This window comes from Pagrus major, chromosome 19 (assembly GCF_040436345.1).
Source record: "Pagrus major chromosome 19, Pma_NU_1.0".
NCBI lineage: Eukaryota > Metazoa > Chordata > Actinopteri > Spariformes > Sparidae > Pagrus > Pagrus major.
In genome coordinates this window covers 14,771,968-14,798,444 of record NC_133233.1, presented here as the reverse complement: position 1 = coordinate 14,798,444, position 26,477 = coordinate 14,771,968, and the positions used below count along the sequence as shown (strand labels likewise).

The 26,477-nt window shown below is 42.6% G+C and overlaps 2 protein-coding genes across 2 annotated transcripts in view; one reads left to right on the top strand and one right to left on the bottom strand.

Moving 5' to 3' along the window:
- The window catches only part of pola1 (polymerase (DNA directed), alpha 1), a 58,907-nt gene extending 46,523 nt beyond the window's left edge, over nt 1–12,384 (top strand). Inside the window, exons 36-37 of the mRNA XM_073487778.1 lie at nt 823–919; nt 11,395–12,384. Of these exons, the coding sequence (XP_073343879.1) occupies nt 823–919; nt 11,395–11,531 (234 nt within the window). The 3' untranslated portion in view covers nt 11,532–12,384. The remainder of the gene's footprint in view (nt 1–822; nt 920–11,394) is intronic.
- Nucleotides 12,385–19,680: 7,296 nt separating this feature from the next.
- Nucleotides 19,681–25,475, bottom strand: arxa (aristaless related homeobox a). The gene is made up of 5 exons (XM_073488752.1): nt 25,286–25,475; nt 24,415–24,976; nt 23,000–23,045; nt 20,677–21,008; nt 19,681–19,942 (listed from the first exon to the last, which is right to left on the bottom strand). The coding sequence occupies exons 1-5, from the start codon at nt 25,473–25,475 to the stop codon at nt 19,681–19,683; spliced, it is 1,392 nt and encodes a 463-aa protein (XP_073344853.1).
- Nucleotides 25,476–26,477: the final 1,002 nt, after the last annotated feature.

Below are 26,477 nucleotides of genomic sequence, written 5' to 3'. Positions count from 1 at the left end.
TTAAATGCTTGCATTTGCTGCTTGCGTTATTATGGAGCGCTGCAACATGAGCAGGCTAACAAAACCCAGTGTAATTCAGCAAAGAAAGGGTTGGATTCTGATCTGTTTAGGTGATACCAAACTATTAAAATATGCTCTGATCAGTCCTGATACTGATACTTATTTATTTAAATGCACCTACCTGCCATGTTGGCATTTGCAGCCATTTTGCAAACAGGCTGTTGTAACTTCCAAATCTATTGATGGACTGTGGAGTGCTGACTCTCGTTTGTCTCATACCACAATGATCCTCATGTTACCTTCACGGAAAAAATGGTTTCAGGTATACCAATTTAAAGGTCCATTCTGGTGAATTCAAGGCAGAAATGGTGTATATTGATCATAATTATGCTTTCATTAGTGTAAAATCACCTGAAAGTAAGAATTTTTGTGTTTTTGATATTTTAGAATGAGCCTTTTATAACTACAGGCAGTCCGACATGTTGCCCCGCCATGTTTCTACAGTAGCCCATATTGGACAAACCAAACACCGACTCTACAAGGGCCTTTTGTGTTTGTCACGTTTTTTGTGGCCACTGTAGAAAAGGTTGAGACGAGGGATGTTCAGTTGGTTTTAACCTCACCACCATATACACTAAATCCTACACACTGGATCTTTTTAAAATGTAGAGAAAGGATCTAGACTCAAAGATGCTATCCACTACAACACTTCAACAATTTTGCCACAATATTGATCAGATTGTGCGTCAGGTTTTGATCATCTTGTGTTTTAGTTGAAGTTCCAGTTTTTTAACGTGTGTTGGTTCTTTGTTTTCTCTACAGTACTCGGAGAGGGCCCTGTACAACCAGCTCTGCTTCTACAGGTTCATCTTTGACTGGGACTATGCAGCTGCCAAAGTGCTACAGGCTGACGAGAGAAGTAAGATTACGCAAACGCATACACGTTGCAAGTTACTGTACTGTTAGGTCTTGTAGCTAACTTCTACAAGTCTTTGTCTAGTTGTTAGAGATGAAGTTTCTGAAGTTTTGCACTCTACAATTTGTGAAAACAGGGCTGCTTTTTTAAATTAAAATATATTCCTTTTTTTTTCCTTCTATTTTTATTATTCTGCAGTCCCGCCTTTTTGAACAGAAATCAAGTTACCAGAACCGCTATTGAAGTTTGAATTTTGATTTCTTAACAATGCTTCCTCACAAATACACATACAACATAGCATTAGCAATCAATGGCTCAACGTAAACCTTTTACCCAGGCTACACTTACAATATTCCCCAATGATGTGACACACATTCGCACACACATACACACACAAGTAGCGGAGGATGGGCATTGGATATGGGAAGGGGGGTTAAGGACATTCAGCTCCTCGAGTCGACAGCCCTAATTTTGGAGACGGATTCAATCACACACACATACAGAATGCAAAACGCTCCAATCACTGGAAGAAAGAAGGAAAGAGCCCTCGATCGCTCTCCCTCTACCCCTACCCTCACTGTCCATCTCTGCCGCTTTCTCTCCTTTGCTCTCCCTCTCTCCTTTCTCTCTCTCTCTCTCTCTCTCTCTCTCTCTCTCTCTCTCTCTCTCTCTCTCTCCCTCTCTTGGACAGGCACTCGTTTGGCTGTGTTGATTGAAAACAGGTTTTAGATTTGGGGAAATGATAGGGGGAGTAATGGGCGCGCTGACGAAAGGATAGCCCTTCTCCTATAATGGGACATGGAGCGTATATTTCCCCCCTTGGACTCAAATAGACGCTACTCCAGCGCTCTGGGCGCGTTCAGTAGGCGTCAGCCACAAGGCCTCTTTACCCATAGTTCTCCCTGATTGATGTCACTTGATTAGAAAGGGCCGCCAGGCCGAGTGATTTATTTATTTGATTAAATATTTATGTATGTATGTTATTTATGTATGTATGCCTGAATACTGCGAGTGTGTGTGTGTGCGCCAGTCAGGACCTGAGCGAGGCAGCAAAAGAGTGAGACAGCAGAGGTAAATATAACGTGTAATCAACAGATGACCACTCAGAAGATGGAGGGAGCTGAAATAGAGGGATTGGGCCGGTGTGGAGGAGGAAGGGGGGGAGGAGAGAAGGAGTACTAACATGATTATAGCCTCCATTTTTGCTTTCTTTTATTTCTGTCTTTGCCCAGATGCAAGAAATCATCGCCAATCAATTCCTGACTCTCCTCCTTTCTTTATGTTCCCGTGCTCTGCAGTGTTTTTGATCTGCGCTGGGTTTTCTCTTCCTGAATTTCAGCCTCATTTTGTGCCTCACAATACAAAACAGCACATTCTATATTTGATGGTAAAGCGTTGGGAATGTGTGCTCACAGTTTACTGTACTGTACTGTACATACTGTACAAAGACACCGTGTACAGTGTTGCCTGGTTGTGGAGCAGTTTACCATCTTGTCTTAAAACAACTGCAAGCATTTTCTAGTCCTCTGACACCAGATCAGTGTCTTCTACTAGTCTATGAGCTGTGAGCAATGCAGTCTAAGAGTGGTTTTGACTTCCCAGATTGGTTGGTTTAGCCATTGGAGCAAAACTGAAAAACAAGAAAATCTACCCAAATGTTAAGGTGCTCTATGTTAGAATTTGTTGCAATTTCCATGTATTGATCGCAATTAATTGGCTTTATGTGAATAGATTGTAACATGACCTGAAATATGAGACCTTCCCCGTCTCTCTCTGTTGCCTATACAAGCCTGCGGATGATTTGTATTTGTTTAATGCTGCTGGACTGTATGTTTGGTTGTGAAGGACTCAGATTTTCCGCAATTTTTCGAGTGTCTCATCTCAGTGCCTCTCCCTGGCTCTGCTAACAGAGCAACATTAGCAAACGTTAGTTTAGAAATGGAGTCTGTTAACATAAACTAACAACCAGATTCCAGTCCCACGGATCCCTTTTAATCGGGCCTTAGGATGTCAAACTACAGTAAGCAATATTAGAGGAGAGTTTGACGAAAATAAAGATCATGATGATATTTTTATTCCTTTACTATCCTGTTTAACATCCTGTGACCCCCCAGTTTTATCTTATTTTATCTTTAACCTGACCCTCAGGTTGGCATCTACACCTGTTGACACATACTGAAACCTTTAAGATTTCATTCACACACCCTGTACCAGAGCACATTAACAATGTAGATAGTCTGCAAACATTTTAAATCATATTTATTATCTCTTCCCATGCTTCACTTAAACATCAGTGTTTAATCTATACAGTAGATAGCAAAGATTGCTAGTCCAAACTGTTAAGGCCCTGACACACCAAACTGACATCAAAGAACTAGCTGCATCGAAGGCCAACTGTTGTGTCGCCTCACTTTTCCTGTGTCTTGGCCAAAAAGCTGCACTTGAACACACTGCCAAGACTACAGCTGTCAGCCAACAAGCTTGTATGTTCTGTTCCTGCATGAAAGGAAAAAGCTCTCTGCTGATATACAAACCGTTGTTATGATTAAGCAGCATTTTTTGACACCATTCCCGGTAATATAGCCGCTTCTAATCGAGAATATGTCTGATTAAAAGTTGAAAATGTCATTGACGAAGAGGCAGAGGAGAAAAGTAAAGAGAAACCACGTTAAATGGGTGAAATCATGGATACTACAGCGACAGGCTCAGGGGACTTTCCCTTTCTTTTTCTCTTTTTTCTACATTCTACATGCTCAATCGGCCAAAAAGCCACCGACAAGGACTGTCACCAACTAGAGCCACAGACGATCAATGACGGCTCAACAATGCTCGATGGGCCGACGTTGGCCTGGTGTGTGTGGGCCTTAACGGGACAGAGATTAGGGGGCACACGGGACAGAAGCTTCTGGAGGGACTCGCTCAACCACCAGCTGTGGGTTTTTAACCACTGCATCATGTCCAGACACCATCATGTTTACTCGTTACTGGCTCCCTCAGTCGAGAAGCAATTTCTCTCTTCTGTTCTCTGAGTTGCCAGTCCATCAAATCATCACCCTCCCAGTTTGATGGTTTGGTTCCTTAAACACAAAACCTCCTCTTTCCCTACCCCGTCCCCAAAATGTGTTTTGAGTGAAAGACAGAATATGTTGGCTGAAACACCCAGTACTGTTCTGCGACCAGTGTTCAGCACCGCCCAGCACTCTGCGGAGTTAACATTCACAACAAGTGCCTGCTGACTCTGTCACTGTGAAAATATGTAACAATGTCAAAGTCACATTTAAATATGTTTCGACCAACATGAAGCATATAATTCTTTAATAATAGACCAGATTAATTATATTGGAAGGTTGATTGCTTTAAGTGATTGCTCAGGATTGTTACAGTTACAGTTAAACACTACATAACCACGCCACAATGGAGAATGTAACAACAGGATAAGGTAACATTGCTACAAATTGAAGTGTAACTCATCATAGCAGTCAAAACCAACGTGGCAGATCTCAGTCACCATGTTGCTGGTACAACTCCTGCCGCTTCTGTCCTCAAATAGAGCAGGATGCATGTATACACACACTCATGCTGCTATAAAATATAGGTTTATGGTGTTATCCCTCTGTCCTGGGGCAGTAATACCCCATATTACTGCATTACACACCCAGGGGCCACACTGCTCCGATTACAGGGCAGAGACATTCAATCCTATACACCCTGCTCCACTCTGTTGTGAGTGTTGTCCCTGTGGGAGTGTGTGCATACATACCTATAGAGATCTATAAGCAGCATTTGTGTATGTACACCAGCTCACCTTCATATTGTTATGTGAATTTAAATGGCTTCATCTGCTACTAGAAGAGCTGGTTAGACATAACAATGACCTTTTCTACTGTTTCATATCATAAACAGTTAAAACTGGTCATCAGTGGTGTTAGTACATTAGTTTTGATAAAGCAGTGAAGAAATACCTTTGTCTAAACTGAACTGTAGTTTTATTATTTTCAACCAATCACAAGAAAAGACGAAACCGGCAATGAATTGATCCCAGTATAATGTAGCCGAAGCCTCATGTATCTTATCTTTCTGTGCTGAAGAGTTCAGTCGTTGTCCAAAAAACAAATTATCTAAAAACCAATCTTGGTAATTGTTTTGATGCAACCCATTGAAGTGACGACGGTCAGACTGACCAAAATGTTTTAAGTACATAAATATTTTGGCAGTAAGCGAGACGACGTGCAGGAGTTCTTCTCATTGTTTTCAAGTTGCACCTTCCTCCCACGCACCTGTCACCCATTCAGATGTGTGAAGGGATTTCTTTCAAAAAATGTCTTAAAATGCCTAAAAACACACCAATGCAACCCTGTTGCCAGAATTAATGTTAGCTAAGCAAGTTTCTGCTAAACCACAGATGTGTTAAAACTTAACGTTTCTTTGTGTTGCATCTTAACGTATGTTTATGCTTATGCTCTGCTGAGGTTTGGGCACAAAAAACACTTGGTTAGGGTTAGGAAACATCATGGTTTGACTTAAATTACATTTTTGGTCACGATCACGGATGGACATGGTCCGACTTCCTGTGAAAAATAGCTAGTTTCATCACCACAAAAACAGCAAGAAATGTCCAGAGGTGTCCGTTCAAATGTGCACTGTTGTGACTCAAACTACAGTCGGCCATTTGGCAGCCTTGTTAGGTTGTGATAATGCCACGTCCTGATGCAACAGTCAGCTAATAAACATATAAAGTGAAGGTGATATAACACGTTTGTTATATACGTTTGTCAAGCTTGGACATATCTGTAGTTTTCAGAAACGCTAACTGCTAACATTACATCCTGCCGGCCTGGCTGGGAGCCACACTGTTGCAGTGTGTGACATGTTCCTTCATCACAATAAACGTGGACACTAGTTTTTTTGAGTTAATCCAACATAGACCATTCTGGTGCTGCTGCTATGCTTGCTAACTCACCAAATGTGAATTCATCCACAGCTGAAAATGGTCCCCAACAAATGTATGATTTCCTCTTCTCCGCTGTATCTAAAGCGACCGGCTGTTAGCAGGAATTACACAGCCATTTTAAAAAAATAAATGGGCTTGAGAACACATTAAAATTGTTGCATTTTAATATTGGTTCAAGCTAACCGTTCTTACGCCTGACTTCAGAAGCTGGTTAACTCAAACCGTATGCCTTGTAGTTGGGTCGGATTGTAGTCGGATCATGTTCCTCCCACAAATTAGACCCTCTAGGGTTTGTTTCTGATCCTAAGACCATTCCTCTAAAGGTTCTCGTGAGTTTCTTTGGGTCCATGTAAGAGTGTGTTTGCTGCGTCTACATCTGTCCAAATGAATCATACCAATGGGTTAAAATAAACCTGATGAGTATTTAACAGGACTATAGGTTTGAGAATCGCAGACAGGCTGAGGAAGTCTCACACCGCTGGTTTTGGTCTTTTTATAGAATTTATTGACAATAACAATATCGACTGTTCACAGAAGTACAGTACCTGTTCAACCATGTTGCTTCGATGATATCTGGACGTTTATGGTTCGTCCAGCCGTTCTGAAAACTCTGAATGTGTGTTTACACATGTGCTGAACACACAATAAAGCACATTAAAGTAAAATAGCTTTACACAAAAGAGCTCCGAGTCGAGGCTGAATGTATTTTGATCAGCTTGAATTTGCGCACACAATGTACCGCTGCTGTGTGTGAGTGTGTGCACACATTCGCAAGCCAGCGCCTGTCTTATCTACATGTACATTGCATTTTTGTGCCTGATTGCCGCGACTGAGTAAAACATGGAGGTAATTTCATCCGCCGCAGGAGATCTCTAATAGATTATACACACACATGCGCGTGCACACACACACACACACACAGAGGCGCAGACATTATGGGAAAAAAAAAAAAACACGCTGTCCGTTCCTTAGCTGGGAACATCCCGTATCAATGACTTTCAAATCATTTCATGTCACTTTTCTTCTCTCTTCTCTCTTTTTTATCTCCCCCTCTCCCTCCCTTCCTCTGTCTATCTGTTGGCTTTCTCTTCCCTCCATCACCCCTCCCTTCCAGGTCTCAATCTGGAGTGTGGGCAGTATGATTGCGTGTGTGAGCAATAATGTAATTTTGGCGCATTGATAAAATATAAATTGTCCTTGAGCTGCGCTTTTCTAATGATCCATTTACCGACAGCCTCCCTGCCACCTCTCAGCACTCTGCATTTGCTCCTCTTTTCCCCTCCCACTCCTCTTCCTCTCCTGCCCTATCTTCTTTCTCCTCTCCTCCACTCCTTGTCCATCTCTTCTTCCCTCTCCATTTTCTTCCCCTCTCTCTCTCTTCATCTTCCACGCTCCCCTCCCTTTTACCGGCGATACAAAGCGGGGTGGCAAAATCCGCGGGTGCGATTGTCAAATCAATTATTCATTCTGTGCAATTACACTCACACAAAGAAGTTTCCCCGTGCTCCGAGTGGTGATTAAATTAACTGCTATTCCAGCTGCCCGTCGCCACCAGCCTAATAGAATATTCATGGAGGCGGCCGACGGAATGGCCGATCTCCATTAACTTCATCATGCTCACTTAATTACAGGCTTGTTATTGTATTTACACCTAGTTAGAGCGTGCAGAGCCCCGATCTACTCGTGCCCAGCACCGCCAGAGTGTGCGCGAGTGTGTGACAACACCTAGTTAGAGCAAAGATAACCCCTGATACACTCACTGTGCGCTTGTGTGTGTGTCACTGGAGTGTGCGAGGGAGAGAGATGTCTAATGCAATCAATTAGGCAAAGTTTTTGTGATCTAAAGCTCCAGTAGGCTTTCCATCCGTCCGTCCTTCTCTTCCACGTCTCGGCCTTCCCTCTCTTTCCTCTCCTTCCGCCTCGCGCTCGCTCTTTAAGGGAGGCTATTTATTTGAACTACACTCCCCACTGTGCTCCTGACTTGCAGCAAGGTCTCTCCCTCTTTTCTTTTCCTCTCTGTGACTCTCAAATCATTCTTTTATCTGTTCGCCACACAGTGATTGAGGTGGAAAAGGGAAAGGAGTGAGGAAAAGGGGGGAGAGGAAGAGGAGGGGAGGGGGAATTATTTTCTCCCACCTTTCAGAAATGATGACATGATTGCTTTCGCTTGATCATGCATCATCACCCTCCTTCTATTCCCCAGATAAATAGACTAGTTTGTCTCTCTCTGCCTCTCCTCTCCCCCTCTCTTTCCCTCCGTCCCCGTCCCTGCTAACATGAGGATTATCTGGTAATAGTTGCTGCTGGCGTTTAAGTCAACCACACCATCTTCTGTGTGTGTGTCTGTGTGTCTGTGTGTGTTACTGTTGTCACGTGGATTTTTTTTTAGTCGCCATGACTGTGATTTAGTGAGCTTTTTAAGTGTTTAACTACCATCAATCGTGTGTGTGTGTGTCTCACTGTAGATTTCTGTGTATCTAACCTTTGTTCCCTTGGGCAGTCAGTGGGCTGGTATTTATCCAGCAGCCGCTAATGCAGCAGGCAGGAAGGACGAGACAGGAGATAGGGCTGTGGAGATGGCGAGGACATGACAACCGGCCATATGGACTGTGTGGCTGTGTGTGTGTGTGTGCACAGTATGTGATCTAGATAAATATCAGACAACTCTTTAAGTTTTTAATCTGTTTGCTTGTAGTAAAACACTTACTAAGAGCTGTGAGGACTGCTGTATTGGTCCTGTTATCGATGTTCAGGATTTTGACCAAATAACTGCTTGATTAGGTGATGGACAAAAATTCATTGGCAACCATTTTAACAATCGATTAAGTTGTTGGTCATTTCTGAAGCAAAAATTATTAAACATTCACTATTTCCAGCTTCTCACACAGTATGTGAGAATTTCCTGCTTTTTCTTCTCTATTATCCATGATGGCGGCGCATGCAGACGCAGCGGCTAGGCGCTCTCAGTCTTATTCTTCTTGTTTATTCATCTTGTTTTTAACCTGCTCTTGTCTTTCTTGTATTTTTTTTTTTTTTTTTAATCTTTTTGCTGTAGAGCTACCAAACAACATTTTGTTGTATGACTACAGTGACAAAGTATTTCATGTCTTATGTCTGTTGTGTGTCTGACAAAACCAACAATTTGAAGACATCACCTCAGATTTTTGGAACTAGTGTTGTATCTACAGTTAACAGTAACTTTAATTATCGATGAATATGCCCATTATTTGCTCCGTGAATCGACTGATCGTTTGGCCTATGAATTCAGTAAATAGTGAAAGAATGTCCATCGCAATCCCCCAAAGCCCAAACTGACGTCTTCAAATTGCGATCAACAGTCTAAAAGTCAAACATCTTTACTTCACTTCCATAAGAGATGAAAAACAAAACGGTAAGTATTTAAGTTGAACAAGCATCAATTAGTGAAAATTTGTCATTCTTGCTTTAAGAAATGACTCGATTATCAAAACAGTTGCAGTTGCAGCCCTAATTTGGAATAAATAATGTCATACTCATATTTCGTAAAATGTCCTCTTTCATTCTGTTCTCAGATCTTCATCCGGTAAAATTTTGGTTAAAATCATGTATGTAAACAATACTGTTACCATTATTATTATTATTATTATTATTATTATTATTGTAATTATTATCATTCTCTATTGTAGGATTTAGAGGCCAACAGATAGTGGATTTTTGGGGCCGATACGGTTTATGTCGAGCAAAAGAATTCCGTTATCGTCGTATCGGACGATATTCTTATATACACAGAATCTAAAAATTGTATTTTGTTGAATGATCCCAAACATCTTTTACTGCAACATATACAACATATACACCAATGCTGATGTATCTATGATGGATCAATATCAGCCAGCCGATATATTGGTCAGGCTGTAGTAGGATTTCTGCCTTGACTTTGTATTTGTCTCCTGTATTTGTTTCTGCTTGTTTGAAACTTGCATATGAAAGTATTCTAACAGACGATATTTATGTACGTAGTTTATCTTTTGACATTTGTAAGTGCACTATTCTGGTGTACAATTAGAAGAGCTCATTGACCTTAATTGAATGTTGACACACTTGGTGGCTTCATTTTCTGGGATACATATAAATGGTACTGGTACTGTTTGCTTATATGCTAATGTAAACAGGTTGGGCAGGACCATATAATCCATGTTTTATCATTACAGTGATATGAGACTGTATTTCATCTCAGATTTTGCATAACGTTATATCTTGATATGGCAGTCAGTTTTTCCTCTCTAATTGTTTTGTAGCAGTGGTGGCAGCGGTGATTTTTGGTATTTGTTTCACATCTTTCCCTGTTGGTCTTACTTTTGGTTCTGGTGCTGTAAGTGGTTCTCAGTACTAATGTGGCCTAATGCTTGTTGGTGTCTCTTTTGGTTTGGTTGGTTATCGGGATTATTATGTTCAGTTTCCCATTTTATCTAGCTGTGGTGGTGATGTTCTTACTGTGGGGTCCCCCACTCCTGAATGAATGTAGAGGAAAAAACTGGCTTAAGTGTTTTCTTTTCCCGGTTTTAAAGACTGCATTGCAGTAAAGTGATGTCATTGACTGAACTTACCAGACTGTTCTACTTGTTCTAATACTTGCCTCTACCCACTTAGTCATTAAATCCACATTACTGATGACTATTTATGAAAAAGTCAGTGTTCATATTTTGTACTGATTCTCACCCATACAATGTCACAATCGAAAATACCGCAACATTTGTTTTTGTCGTCCGGTCCTAGCATTTATGAAGTGCGTAAAGAGGAATTCAAATTATCCATCTATATGTATCATGTATCGAGATACTTTTTAAAGGCTCACACAGTCCTGTAAACGGGCAGAACATCTAATTCATGAAACTGGATTAAGACAAAACCAAATTTTGTCTCATCTCCATTTCCCTGCTTCTTCACCAATCACCTCCACCTCCAACCTCCAATCAACATGCTGTTATTCCTGATGCAGCTCGCAGCACTCTTTGCTGTGATAGTGTGTTATTACTTGGTTTCATGATACTTCATCTACACTTGACTCTCAGAATAATATCATAAAGATTTGGTTTCGGTGGCCACCCTGCCCGGGATAGCAGCTCTCCGTCTTCTCTCTGGCCTTATTACGGCCCACCTGAGGGGATAAAAGGGACAAGATATTGACTTCATGCTCTCATTGGGCTTTTCTATCGATCTTATGATCCTGTGTGTGTGCGCACGCTGCCATCGACCCCCTCAGTCCAATTCTGCGATGCCCCTCCAAGTGATAGCATTACTGGCAGATAGCATTGGATCTGTTAGCACTCCAGTTAAGGGTGAAGCGCTCCTCTGTGTTTATTAGTGACGAGACAAAGCCGGCGTGCGCTCTGCTCCTCTTCCAGTAGAACCTAATCATAGGGAGGGAGGTGAGTTTGAAATGCAAGCGGCTTGTTGTATTGACTTTGATGCAGCTGAGGAACTCAATGATCTTCCATTGAGCTCCAGCAAGGCTAACTCCTCTTTTCTTTCCTTCTATCACCTCCAGATCGTGCAAGCAAGATGAAAGGAGAGAAAGAAGTGTATCGGAGGCTGAAGGAAGTGCCAGACAAAGCCTTGGCCACCAGCGGCTACTCGGAGATTAACCTGGCCAAACTCTTCCAGGCCTTCTCCTCCATCAAGTAAAACAACACACACACATCTGTAAAGACGACGCCGCCAACAGGCTCCAATGCCCGACTCGAACCTGGAGATTTGCACATCTGTTTTCCCTGTTATTGGTGTCCGATCATAGCAGGATTGGTGATTTCTATGCTCTGACCTCCTCACCTCCACATCATCTTCCCTGAAACTAATGGGCTAGACTTACAAACCAATCACAATTCTCCCCTTCTCCAATTTCTTCACAATGACTTGACCCCATCACCCTGACTCTGTATGGTAAAGGGGAGTAGCAATCATACCTAAATGACAGTCTATTGTGTGTGTGTGGAGGCTAGCTGTGCCCAGATGTGTGTGTGAGAGAAAAATGACTTATCCTCAGAGCAGCCAGTGCACTCCAAAAGCCGCTAATTAGCCAATGATAGTGACCCCGGCCACTAAGACCACTGGATGCCCGCAGCGATCGGACACTTGTTCTGATTACCACCATTCATACCGAGTGTGTGTTCCCCTGGTTGTGTGTGAGATCAGAGGATGGAAGAAAGGAGTGAGGAGGATGCAGGGAGTGACGGGGGTGAGGGAGGCCACACGTTCAGCTCCTTCGCTCTTTTGTCTCCGTATCGAACAGCTGATCGCCTTCTCCTCCACTAACTCTGTTTAACTCATGTCATTTCATCCCTTTCACTCGTCTCCCTCCACCCTCCCTCCTCTGTGCAGATTGTGTTTTAATATCTGTAATTTTCTATGTATCCCACTTGTGTTGCTCAGGTGGATTTATGTATTTTTTTTTTTCTTTTGTGATGACCGGAACATTTTGTATTCAGTATTTTCATGTTGTTGAGAACCTTTTTGATAATTAAACCTCAATAAAAAGTTAAATGGATAAGATATGAATCTTGTTTTACTTGTGGAGGGGGAAGAATTGGATAGATGGATATCTCTGTAAGACAACCAGCATGCCATAAAAATGAAGTTTATTAAAAAAAAACAAAATGGACAAAATCCCCCCATGTCATAGTGCCTGGGCCTTTTACTGTGTTTTACCCCATATTAATAATAATAATGATTTATGTATATTTTATCCCTCTTTGCCAAAGAGCTCCATTATCGTACAAAAATGAGCCGCACTGTTGCCCCTTGCTGACATGCTCCTGAGTTGACCCCTCTCACGTGTCCTGCTAGAGACAAGGCCGTCACTTTATGTTGAAAAGTGGTGATGAATAAAAAAACATTATAAATGGTCTTCAACATATACAATTTAAGGTAATGTAATGAGGTGATCGTATGAGGTCAGAGTAGACGATTACGTCAGGAAAATAATGCATCAAAATCACTTAATCTCATTTATTAGTTAACATTTCTTGGTACAAGCTACTTTTACAGCACATTTTAAACTAATAATAGTTGTTTAATATGATGGTGACAAAATTGTACTCTTCAAAAAGTGTTTGAGGCATTTCACCAGTGTAAATGACACCTATGACTGTAGATAGCCACTAGTACACCAAATGTGTGTTAATCCGCAGCTGAAAATAGTCCCCAACGAATGCTTCATTCACTCATGTTTGAGTAACATTTGCTAAAAAAACTACAGTGACCAGGTGTTTTAGGAAATCATTATGTTTTGTTTTTTTTTGTTTTTTTAGATAAAGTCGTATACTTTGGATTTAATTTGAGAGACGTATGTTTTCAGAAAATGTGGATGGTGCTGGGGCTGAGTGGAGTTTCAAGGTATACCACAGTGTGCAACTTGACAGTTATCGTGCTTTTGCTTATCTAAGGTGTTGAATTCCACCACATTAGTTTTAATAAAAATGTATATATTTCAAGTTTCATGTCTGTTTGGAGAAATCATAAGAACTTTTTGTTTTCATTCTGTAAGTCATTTTAACTGACAAGTATAATAACTGTTATACCAGGATGCCGTGAACATGTGATATTTTCTGAGATATTGTACCAAACTGTTGCAACCCTAATGAGAGGAATCTTAAAGTGTTGAAAGACGGATAGAAACATTGCTGGTTTTGGTCTTTTCATGGCTTTTGTTTACAAAAAGGCTGATATATTACCTGCTTTATCCCTTTTATAATCAAGTATAGAGTTTTACTTTTTTTCAGGTGAATAAACAGCAAGTTTAGTTATTTCTAAACAGGCATTTACAACAGATAAAATCCTCTATAATGATATAATTAATACCATTTCAGTGTCATGTATGATATATTTTGTGGGAAATCAGTCAAACTGTTCTAATTTAATTTAACACATTAAAGGGGCACTAGGTAGTTTTGGAGAAGAATTTCAAAGTCAGAATTGTAATATTAATAATCTCAGAGGCAAATAAGGTCCCCAGAACACTGTTTGAAGCTAGAAAGGTGGCAGGGTCCGCCACATATAAACAAAGTAAAACAGTATGACACTGTGTTGTCCTTTTAAGGTCAGTTTGTTTATTCAGAGAAACAAAGAGAGTTTGTTTAGACCAACAAGATCTTTCTCATTAAAACTACATAGTGCACCTTTAACATTTCTTGGTGCGAGCTACTTTAGCACATGTGATTATTTGGAGAGTGGTGGGGTCACCAGTGTGTAAATGACACCTATGGCTGTAGAGACCAACGAGTGCACCAAATGTGTATTATTCCACAACTGAAAATAGTCCCCCAACAAACGCTTCACATACTTTTCACTTACAGTGCCCAGCTGTTTGTTTTTTTAAGGAAATCACTTGGTCTTATTTGGAAAAAAAACGCATTAAACTATGTATGTAGTCGGGCCGGTGAGTGGCACCAACCGGTTGTAAAATTTTGAGAAACGACTTAAAACGTTTTTGGTCTTTTGATGGCATTTGTTGACTAAACAGACCAAAACAGAATGGCGTGAGGTTCATCCTTTAAATGTATGGATGGGTTTGATGGACTGAATAAACAGCTCCTGTTGATTTTAAACGAGAAAGTTCAGTTATTTCTGAAGAGGAGTGAGACATGGATAAAATCCTCCATTATGGTGCATTTAGGGAAAATCTATGGAGAACTGTTTAATCTAGGTGGTTTATTCCGAATTATAAACCCACAAATATCTCCATAATCTGAACGTCAAAAAGTACTCTGACTGCTACCTTCACATGCTGCCATACGCCTCCTACACGCTGTACGCATTTCCTCTGCTGTAGTTAAAGTTGAGCCTAACTCGCTCCATGAATTGTTTCACCATTTTCCTCCAAAGAATTCTCCTTTGTGTTAATACAGTCTGAGGATTTTTTTATTTTTTTATTTTTTTTTTTATACTCCATCCTGCCGCGTGCATTTCCATAAACACTGCACGCCTCACAAATCACTTCAAACCACTGTGACTTGTGAAGGCAACCTTAAGTGGGCTGAACACTTAAACCATGATTCACTATGCAATGGATAGAACATGCTGTGTGTGAGAGAAAGTGTCTGGCTGCATTTTAAGCCTATTGCTCATAACTTTACATATTTATTCAATCATATCAGCTCCACTACTTCTCCCTGCCGCTGCTTCGCTTGTTTTTTTTTTTCTTTGCTGTTGGGGTTTAATCAGCTGCAGCTCCTGGTTGTAGACATGCAGGCCTGCTTTGGCCCCACTGCAGGTTTTTTAAGTGAGAGAGGGGCCTCGTTTTGTTCCTCCCCAGTTTTGGCGTAAAAACCAGTCAAATTGAGTCCTCCTGCATTAATTCGACCCCGCTAAGCTAATAAGGTCGAACAAGTCTCTTTGTATTGTCGTGTTAAGCTTTATTGCTTGTCGTTTTGACCAGCGATGGACAAGGTAGGGCTTTGATGAGGGAATTAGTCCCCTATTCTGTCCCTGTTATTCATAGCGCGGCGGAACATACAAGCAGCAGAGAGGGTGTCAAAAGGAGAGCCGGTCCTATTGCAAAGTGTCTCCCTTGTTGGAGCTGAAAGGGCGGTTATGAGACGATAAACCGCTTAATACACTGAGCTAATTGGATGAGAGCAAGAGAGACGGGGAATTAAGGGGCGATCCGAGAGGGGAGCGGAGTGCCATGGCCCTGCTATTCAGGTCTTTCATCGGGGCCGGTTCTCCGCCTGAAGGGGGGGAGGAGGAGGGAGGGAGGGAGGAGGAGGAGGGAGGGGACAGGGGGTGTTCATCAAAGCGCCTTTTAGAGCTCCTCTCCCGGGAACTGAGTGAGGACTGATCCGGCTGAGGCTGTGGAGTGATTGGGCCTATTCTCTGAGGCAAGGGACGTGGTGGGAGAGACGAGGCCCGGGAGAATCCAAATCACGGGCCAAATCAAGTCCAGGAGCGAGGAGGGTGATGAAAATGGGCAGTCAGCAGTGGGAGGACATTTTCCTGGATGGACACCTGGATTTAACCTGTGAGAATGCATCGATACAATCCACCGAATCGTGCGGATTTTTTTTTTTTTTTCCAATTTTGCAAGAAAGCGCCGCATGATTGGACTGTAGTCACCTTTTATTCATTTTCTTTTTTTTTAAAAATGTATAAACATTCATTATCACGATCATTCATGCAACAAGAAAACCTCACGGGCCTAATCCCAAGTACAGGCCTGACTTGAATGAAAGAGCACACATCCAACAAGTGTGACTTTATAAATCCAGAGCCACAGCATTTCAATTTTCTCGCCTTTTTGCGCTGCAAAGAAAGTTTAAGCCCCGCTCACAGCAGGGTCACCCGCCTCCCGGCATTCCCCAGATATTAGGGACAAATTGGTTTGCCATTCATTAGTTGTGTTCACAATAAGATTAAACCTCCCAGGACAATCTCATCAAAACCCTATAGGGCCATACAGGAAGAAAAAAAAACACACGCTTCAGTGGGCTTTAGCGCAAGAATAGGAATTTTAAGAAAACATAGAGCTCACACATTGTGGATGATGGTTTGTGCGCAGGAGAAAATTGTTTTTTATCTTTCTTTTATTCCCCCCCCCCCTCCCTTCATGCTTTTTTTTTGCATTATGCTCCAAGGAGCAGCTGTGGGGTGACTTTGTGTGAGGAGAAATTTACGCACAGAAATATCTTCTCCCTTTATCACATCCAGGCTAATTCCCGCTTGTTTGGACTAAATTGGGGTGATTAACAGGTGTAAGACCTGTAAAACAAGACCGCTGAAGGAAATAAGGAGAGTATTTTTTTCTCTCTCTCTCTCTTCCAGGGATGCAGACAATAAAAAGAGGGACTACTTTAATCCGCGGGGTAATTTCACGCGATTTGCTCGGGCACCATAGATGGGTCAAACGGAGGAGAATAACCATTGATTGCTGTAATAGTCCTGCATTAGTAGTGAGATCCAATAGAGGAGGGATGAGGGAGGGAGGGGGGGTTCAGGGGAATTAACTCTCCGAGATGTGTGTGTGTGAAAAGCCGTTTGATGAAGTGGTTTGTTACTTCATTAATGACAAAGGGGACTCGCTTCCATCGACACGGCATTACAGATGTTAAGACCAATTTAGCGCCTTTAAAGGGTTTTAAAGGAAGTTTTGTGACGCCCCCCACCACCACCACCACATAAAGTGGGCGATCTAATTGAAAACCCCTCGCCTTTGTCGCGCGTTTCACATGTTGGGGGATTAAGCTCATGAATATATGGTCAGTATTTTGTCAACTGCGCTGAAGAGGATAGACGCACGCAGCGCGCTGGATTACGCACCTAATACATTTTGTGTTATTCAGGTGGAGCAGCGCGCCTCCTCCATCTCTGCTCTCTGCAGCGATAAATTTCTCTGTGGAGAAAATGTTTTTTCATCCTCCTCAGCAGGAAGACCTGTTACTGAAGTAGCCACTAGACTATTGTGCTAGACAGTGATATTACAAATATTTCTGATAAAGCTGTGGGATGATTTTTTTTTTCTTCAATGTAAGACAGAAAACACATTTTTCTTCATAACACCTTTTATTAATAGTTCTATAATATTCTATTTCACATGGTTTTTATTTTTCCTGGTTTAGGCTAAATGTCAGTCCTAAAGGAATTTGAAATAATAAAAGATAAACTCATTTTCAATGTAATTTATTCAAATTAGCATTATTAAACCAGGAAACTTACAATCACTTAATAAGAAAACAAAGAAACTTTCCTTCACTCAGTTTCTCAGGGGAAAAAAAAAAGGTTTTGACATAAATAATTATCTAAAAACCTAATAATTCATAAACACAGGTGGAATTCTACACAGGGCGACATTCATTATTAAACACTACACCGAGTGCAAATTATCAAAACACGGCCTCCTGAAATGTACACGACCTTGTTTTGAAAATCATCCTTTTTTTTGTTTTTGTGGTACTTTTTTTTTTTTTTTTTACACAATATGTACAGTTTTCTTTCACACAGTCAGGTCGTTAGAGACACATCTCAGATCTCTGCTTTGCTCGCATGTCCTGGAGTCAGACTCAGCGGAAATGCCACTGCTGGGATAATAATAATAAAGAGGTGGAGGAGGAGGAGGAGGAGGAGGGAGAAAGTCTCACATTGCAGCAAATTTACACAGATCTCACCTCATGTAACTCCGGTTTGATTCGGAGGTGTCAAAAAATATATTTTCAGCCGTGTTGCTGAGTGTGACTGGTGGACATGCGAGCAGTGGAGAGGAGTCAGGCTTGTAGAGAAGGCTATGGAAGGTCTATGGACAGTTTTCCTTTGGTTCTGAGGGGGGTGGAGGTGGGTGTAGGCGGGGTGGGGGGCGGGGGACCTCCTCCAACTCGCCTTTATTAAAGACGCAGACCGGCTCAGCCCACATCAATGCATACAGATTAAGCAGTGTTAATGTCGAGCACTCGAGTTGTCCACATTTGAAGTAGCACAAGAATCCTTTCTTAAAAAATGTTTTTTAAAAAGTCTGGGTTCCCCCTGTGGTTCTTGCAGCTTTCAGTGTGTGTGAATGTGTGTGTGGGACAGTAACAGACAGGTACAAGTAGATTAAAAAACTAAAATGTAATTATTTTAGCAAAAAGACAAATTATGAGGGAAAAAAAGTACTCAGTGCAGAAAAATGGCCTCTGTGAGCGAGTTATTGTAACTGATGCGTTCACGTGTAAGCAGCATGTTTTTTCTTTGCAGCTGGTTGAGGTGAAAACTTATTTTTAACAATACTTAATTTTTTTTAATTTGTAATTTAATTTAATAAAAGTGGCTAACAACTAACAAACACATGTTCTGGATATTCCCATCTCAAATGTAGTGAAGTATAAAGTGGCATCAAAGGGAAATACTGAAGTATGGTGCTCATATTTGTACTTGAGTAAATGTACTTTTTAACGTACCTGTCCTGGCACTGTGTGACTTTAAAAAAATAAATAAATAAAAGAAAACTACTTACATATAGGAGTCTATGTGAATGTTATGGAGCCTCATTTTAAGTTTAATTTATTGTCAGAATATAAACAAAATATTAAGAGATTCTTGAAAAAATGTAATTTTTAAGCTTTATTTTGAAATATTGTATCCGTTATTTGAAGGTGCACTCTGTAGTTTTAATTTTAATCAGAAGAGAAAGATCTTCATTGATTTTTATTTAATGCCTAAAGAAACTACATAACCAAACTCTCTTTGTTTTCATGACTGAATAAACTGAATGAACAAACTGACCTTAAAGGACAATTTCAGACTGTTTTACTTTGTTTATATGTGGCGGACTCTGCCACCTTTTTCGCTTAAAAACAATGATCTGCAGACCTTTTTTTCCTCTGAGAACAGCTTGTTTATTCAAATATAGAAAAAATAAATATTTCTGAGTATCATTACCTCATTAAAATTGTAAATATTAAAATTCTGAGTTTGAATTTCTTCTCCAAAACTACACAGTGCCCCTTTAAGTGAAAATAAAATATTCCTGGCCTGTCATTCAGATGTGTGTATGGAGTGTAAAACAATGTTACAGTAGCTGTAATTACCAGGCACACACACACACATGCACAAACACATACACACACACACTTTTTTTTAGCCGGTGCTCTTTTGAATTTGGTCGTGCTATTTTGTTGGGGAAACATGAGGTAACAGGGACGCTTGAACAAGGGGACATCAGGACATCAGCCTCCAGAGGTATGAATGGGTTTTTGAAGGGGGGAGGGACAGGGGACGGTGGAGGTGGTGGTGGTGGTGGGGGGGGGGGGGGGTGTCATGGAATGGGACGTAAGCCCCGGGACGGGGGAGGCCTAGAGCTGGTGTTGAGTGTTCAGCACACCTCCTTCCCTGTGGCTCCGGCGGGCAGGATGTTAAGCTGGGTGAGCTGAGCCGAGTGTTCCTTGGCCTTGAGGCGCAGTGCGGCGATACTGGAGGCCCTACGGTCTGCCGAGGCAGAGGAGGCGGTGGATGAAGAGGATGGGTCGGGGAGGACGGGGCCCGCGTGGGAAGGGTTCTCTACAGGAGGGGCGGGCTGACGGAGGAGGGCCGCAGCGGTGGAAGCACTGGTCAGGGGACCCATACTGGAGAAGAGTCTGAAAGGAGACAGAAACATTTACTGATGCTGAACATGTTGTTCAAGTTTAAATTATTCATAGAAAAATAGAAAAGAAGTTTTACTTTTCAAGTTAAAACTTTGCTCACACATTAGAGAGCATGGTGGTTTAAAATTCTGTCTGTGGAAACCCACAGCCTGTCAATCAGGAGTTTCACTGTCTCTCAGATGTGTTTTATCTCCTTTTAGTTTCTTCAGTTTGCGTCTTAAACGTCCTAAATAAACTAAGATAATCTATTGCATGCTGACTTCCCTTATATAAAAGATAACATGGAGAGTTGGAGGTTAATAACGCTGTTTAATAGAGAGTGAGAAGCTAATTGTGGCATATGGAGTGTGCGGTGTCAGCCCTCCTCACAGCTTGTCTTGCCGGATCACACGTTTCATTAATTTATTAAGGCATTTGACAGATTGCACAGCACTGTGAACGGTTAACAGTATAACACATTTACTACCAGACACTGAGATAAACAGTAATGCAGTGAGGCTGAGGATTACTATAACTATCAGTCATTAGACTTACGTGATGGCCTGGGAGTTTATTATAAGCTTGGTTGCTGTTGTGCTTTTGTCCATACATGTGCCTCACTGTGAAATTGTAGTAATTTATTGTAAAATACAGGGATGAGTGTGGCGATTGGTGGCTGCTGATGTAAATAGGTGTAAAGAACAGGTATCGGGTTTGAGGGAGGTCTGTGCATGGGCGCGGTTTACCTGCCAAAAGTGGGTCCGATGAAGGCAGGGTGACGAAACATGGCGGCCGTGCCCAGGAAAGTGCCCAAGCCGAGCGGGGTGGCCAGGGGCGGAGCAGCGCCGTTGTGGGGTGGAGGGGCCAGGCCCGGGAAGGCAGCGGCTGCAGCTGCGGCGGCTGTCCAGGCTGACTCGAGGGCGGGGTGGGGGTGGTGAGGGAAGGGCCCTCCCTCCAGGTAGTGGCTGAGAGGGTGGCCTGCCGCCAGGGGGCCTGGGAACGGCAGGCCCGACGGGTGGGCCTGCACCCCGGCCTTCTCGCGCTTCCTCCACTTAGCTCTGCGATTCTGAAACCACACCTGAGGGCAGAAAGGAGTGATGATACAGGTTAATATATTATATAATATTTGCTTAAAGGTGCACTATGTAGTTTTGAGGGGAAAAAAATGTAAACAGAAGAGAAAGATCTTCATTGACTTTTTTAAATAACTAAAACTAAATAAACAAATCCTCTTAAAGGACAACACAGTTTCATACTGTATTACTTTGTTTATATTTGGCGGACCCTGCCACCTCTCTAGCTTCAAACAGTGTTCTGGGGACCTTATTTTCCTCTGAGAACAGCTTGTTTATTCAGATATGGAAAAATACATATTTCAGAGTTTGTATTATTACCTCAATAAACATTAAAAATTCTGAGCTTAAATTTCTTCTCCAAAAACTGCACAGTGCCCCTTTAAGTTAGAAGGCAGCATCAAATAACCAGAGGAAGAAAAACCAGCTCAATCAATACATAAATAGGTAATTCTTTCTTTCTTTCTCTCTTTCTTTCTATTTCTAAATGACAAGCAGAGTGCAGTCACACATGCCAATAAAAACTGCTGGGTCTCTCTTGCTATAAATAATTAAAACTATAACTCCCTGTCCTGCTTCCATCACAGCACTGTTTCATTGTAATTAACATGACCAGACTCTATTGAACGTCGTGTCAGCGCAGTCTAATAGTTGTCTAGTTCAGGTGGTGGCCAACAGGCGGAAAGTCAACGGTAATTACATGCAAGGTAAACCCTGCCGCTCACGGTCCTTTAAATCTACTTTCTGTCTAATTAAACCCCCTCCTCCTCCTCTGTGTGTCCCTGTGGACGGGCTTTCAGGGTGGGGAGAGATAATTAAGAGCGGTGTTAACAAAAGATCCAGAAAATTACCGCTGAACTGGCTCCAATAACAATTAATGCGCTTTAAATTAAATTCTTAAGAGAATGTGGAACAAGTTGACTTCCATCCCGAGAGACTATTTAACTTTCCCACGCATCCACTGTTGCCCAGTTTGCACTTGCAGAAGCACGGGGCTCTCCACAATGAGCAAAATGTCAACACGAGCGCAGTGATTGAACTGGGCAGAGTCTTGAGCGACAGGGACTGCGCACACACATTATTCCCAGAGGGCTGTTTAGCATTACACAGCCCCTCGGGAATTTATGAGTTTTTATCACCTCCTGATGGCGCCCGTTAAGTGATTTGTTCACCTACGGCCCCTAAAGAGACATCTGTTGTTTTACCGTCGGCCATAACCTCCCGGAGCTTTTCCACCAGTGTTTGAACTGTCTCTCTGGTTATGAGCCCGGGCTTTCGACATGCAAGCCACGCTTTCAGTGAGAGAGAGAGAGAGAGAGAAGGAGGGAGGGATGGATGGAGGGAGAGTGAGGGGTGAGAGAGAGGAGGGAGGGAGGGGAGGGGGGGAGCAAACACCTTTAATGGTCTCTCATTCGCTCCCAAGTGCAAAGCATCGGATCAATGCAGGTCTATTGCAATCACATAATGGGAAATCAAATAGCATTATCCCTCCCCCTCCCTCCCTTCTCCTCTCTCCCTCCACACACACACATCTCGGCCTCGCCCCCTCTTCTCTGTCCCCCCTCTCTCTCTCTGACGGGAATTCAAACACCATCTCATCCCAGGAATATAGACAGTGTTTGCTCCTGCGCTAAGTGAGCTTTTTATGAATCGCCAGCGTCGGCTTAATTGCCACTAAAACGTCCCCCGTTCGCGTGTAATAACATTCAATAACAGGAAGGACCTTCCCCGCGCGGCGACTGGGGGCCATTTAACACATTTCTGCTGTAATAAATTACTGCCTCAAATTGGCCCGTAATCGTTGATCCTCAATCAGTGACGCATATCACCGGTTATTATCCAGCACCGTGCATCAGGGACATTTTATAGAGGACATAAAACATTAAGAGGGTGCTGCTTCTTTTTTTTCTTTCTTTCTTTTTCCCTCCAACCTCCCTCTTATTTGATTTACAAGCCACATGCAGGCTCCTCTTTTCAGATAAAGACGAACACTTACTTGAACACGGGCCTCGGTGAGATCCAGACGCATCGCGAGCTCCTCTCTGAAAAGAATTTTTTTTTTTTTTAAAGAAGGGAAAGAAAAAGAAAGATTCAAGGTTACACAGGCCACCGTTTGGAAAGCAACGTCAGAATTGCTGTTTTGTCCCCTCCTGTTGTTCACTGTCAACAATAGTCGACGAAAATAGGCTTGATTTCTTTTTCTTTTTCTTTTTTCTCCTCCACCCTGGCATGGGCTGCAGAAAGACGCCACATAGCCATATTCTATTTTCCCCTGTCACGGATGGGTAGAAATAGGCCTAGTGATTGTTAGATTTCCCCCCCTAGCACAGGCCTGTCACTGTAACAACATAATGGTTGAAATAATGACATCTAAACTAGCCTGCCACAAAGCAATTGACGCTCCCTTCAAGCTTGCAAGATGGGGCTGGCAGTGTAAATTAGACATACAAGTCGCTTTAAAGTAAATCGATTGGAAAATATGAATAATCTCAATGGTAGGGGAAAATGAAAGGAAAGTGTCAGAAAAGCTTCTATTTTTAATTGACAGGAAATAGGTCTTTTTATTATAGATGAGTTTAATTTGTTTTAGGCCATAGTGCGTAAAAATCATAATAATGTATTTTTCTATCAGCATCAAAACCCTTTAAAAAATAAAATAAATCACATTCAAAGGCTCAGTCAGTGTGCACACCTGCCCTCGGGCTTGAGCTTAGGCCTTGACTTGTTGAGGAGGGGTGGGGGCTATCATGTCCAGCAGGTTACCTGATCTGCATCGGCTAATTATTCCTCCAGAGAATAACACCGCTGTCAACAACAGGAGCGGATACAGGTAACAAAACGTCCCCATTGTTAGCACCCACAGGCCTATTTATGTTCACTTATGCGAGGCACGGGTTCGGTGCTGGGGCATTTTATGAGGTGTGATCCGCACAGTGTCCGGTTAAAGGCGTGTGGAATTACTTGTGGGTAAAAAAAAAAATGTTATGGGGTCGGGAAGTGTTTATTTTAAAATAAATGCAATTAATTATCACCTTCATTCGTGGAATTATCAGAGAACACGTTGCATGTTTTGTCTATTTTTGCGCTTGGTCTTAGATTTTATTTAAAACATAGGCATGGGTAATAATAATCTGAGTTATATTTGTATTCATTTTAATAATATAATTGCATTAAGAAACAATAGAGTAAATAAATACATTTTATATGCATGTGAATTTAAATTCCAAGGGTCTAGTTGTGTCGTTTTAAAAATTTAAACGAATATAATAATAATACAAATATAATAATAATAATAATAACAGTAATAATAGTAATAATAATAGTAATAATAATAACAAAATGTTAAAACATTTTGAGGGAGTTTTTCCAGACTTAAATAATAAAAATGTCAGCAGTGTCACTTGTTCTTACCGGGTGAACACGTCGGGGTAGTGTGTCTTCTGGAAAGCCCTCTCCAGCTCCTCCAGCTGGTAACTGGTGAACGTAGTCCTGTACCGTCTCTGCTTCCGTTTCAGCATCCCTTCCTCCGAGTCACTGCCCGCCGACAGACACACGCTGTCCTCCCCGTCCCTCACGTCCCCATCCCCGGCGTTCAAGCTCTCCCTCTCCTCGTCCTTCGGGGACAGAGCCGCCGCGTCCCCGCAGCTCTCCTCCTTCCCGGCGTCCTCCTCGAACTTCAACGGGCCGAGGTCCACCAGCCCCAGGCTGCCGTCCTCCGAGCCCTCCCCGGGGCTCTGGTCGCCCTCTCCCCGGCTCAGCGACGCGTTCTCCCGGTAGCTCTTGCTGCGGCTGATGCTCACCTGCGGCGCCTGGCTGATCTTGAGGCTGTCGCTGGCTTGCTCCAGGAGGAGCCGCTCCCTCTCCAGCGTCTCTGCGTGGTCGTGGAGGTACTTCCCCCCGGGGCCGTACAGCCGGCGGAGCTTGGGTGGCAGGTGCATGTCGGCGCTGAGAGAAAGGGGGTCTTTCGTTTGCCCTGAAAACGTCAAAAACAACATAAATGGCAGCGAATAAGCAGAGGGAAGAAAAAAAATCCTCCAAATGAAGTTTAATACTTTTGTGGGCCTGTGAACAATTCTCTCAGACTTTACAGCAGCTTTTTCAGCATGAAAACAACCAGAATCTGGACCGTGAAACGCGCTCACTCGCTTCATAAAAACACTCCTGGTGACGCATTAACTCGCCACACACTTTTGGCTAATAAACACTGTATTAATTGTCACACATTTATGCTCCCAACTAACCGACACACACTCTTATTAATTTCACCCGCAGTCAAACTTACTGTCAGCCGTCTTGTCGAGCTCCCCTCTGCCGGGCAGACCCGTCAAACTTTGCGCTCCTATCAGCCTGACCTTACAGGGACTCCGGCGGCCCAGAATGCTGTCTATGCAGTAAGAGGAGAGCAGCGTCGGGGATTTACTGCTCTTCCTCTCGCCCCGGTCGTGGATATCTTCCTCGAACTGACCGCTCATGTCGACGCTTCGGCTCGTCTGGTCGTCGGTGTCTCCTGTCAGTCTCTCCCTCTCTCTCACCTCGGGGCCGACGTGTCTGTCTGAACCGGGACCCTCTCTCTCTCTCTCTCTCTCTCTCTCTCTCTCCTCTGTCTCCCCCTGTGTCTCTCACCCTCTCCCTCTCCCGGCTAATGACTGACAGCGGTTGGAACTGCCTCGCGCTGCGCTCAGCTCCGCTCTCGCTCCGCGCGCTCCCCTCGTGCAAGGATGTTTCAGCGCGCCTGATTGGCTCGCGCGTGTGTATGCGGGGAGAGAGCCCGCGCGGAGCTGCTTTATATATTTTTACGATTAAAGTTAATTTGAGGGAAAGACAGCAAAACCCGACATGGAGTCGCTTTCCCTCCGCGGAACGAACTCAAACCCGCTTTAAATCACTTTCTCCTCGCTCGTCGGCGTCATTTTCCTTTTATTTTTCCTCCGCTCGTTAAAAATATTGAAAATGCTCTGAGAACAATCATCAGCTCTCCACCGGAATTATTCGATTTTCTTTCTCTCTTTTTTTTTGGCAGGCTTGTTGAAGAGTAAAGCACAGCACAGGTGTGTTTTTGTGGCGTTAATTAAGAGCAACAATGGCGCCGGAACACAATAATCAGCACTACACACACTGGCATTTTAACGTGTCGCCCAAAAGCACAGGTGTAAATAATAAAAACTATCAGAGGCTGAATCCGGTTTAGCTGCTCGCTGGTGTTATTGTGTGACACCTGTGCTTTTCAAGTCAAAATGTCTGCTGTGAGAGAGGCCTTTTCTGTGTGCGGTTGTAGCCTAGTTATCCTGAGCACACGCTACATACTGTACTGTTAAATTCATAATACATTACTACACCACAGTATTAACAGATGTAGCTGTAATTTGTGCCTTAGTTGTAGCCTAACCCTTTCCATTTCCAAACACATGTATATGAAACATAATATATTGGGACACTGTTATTTAATGTATATTTGATCAGTTTAGAACGATTTG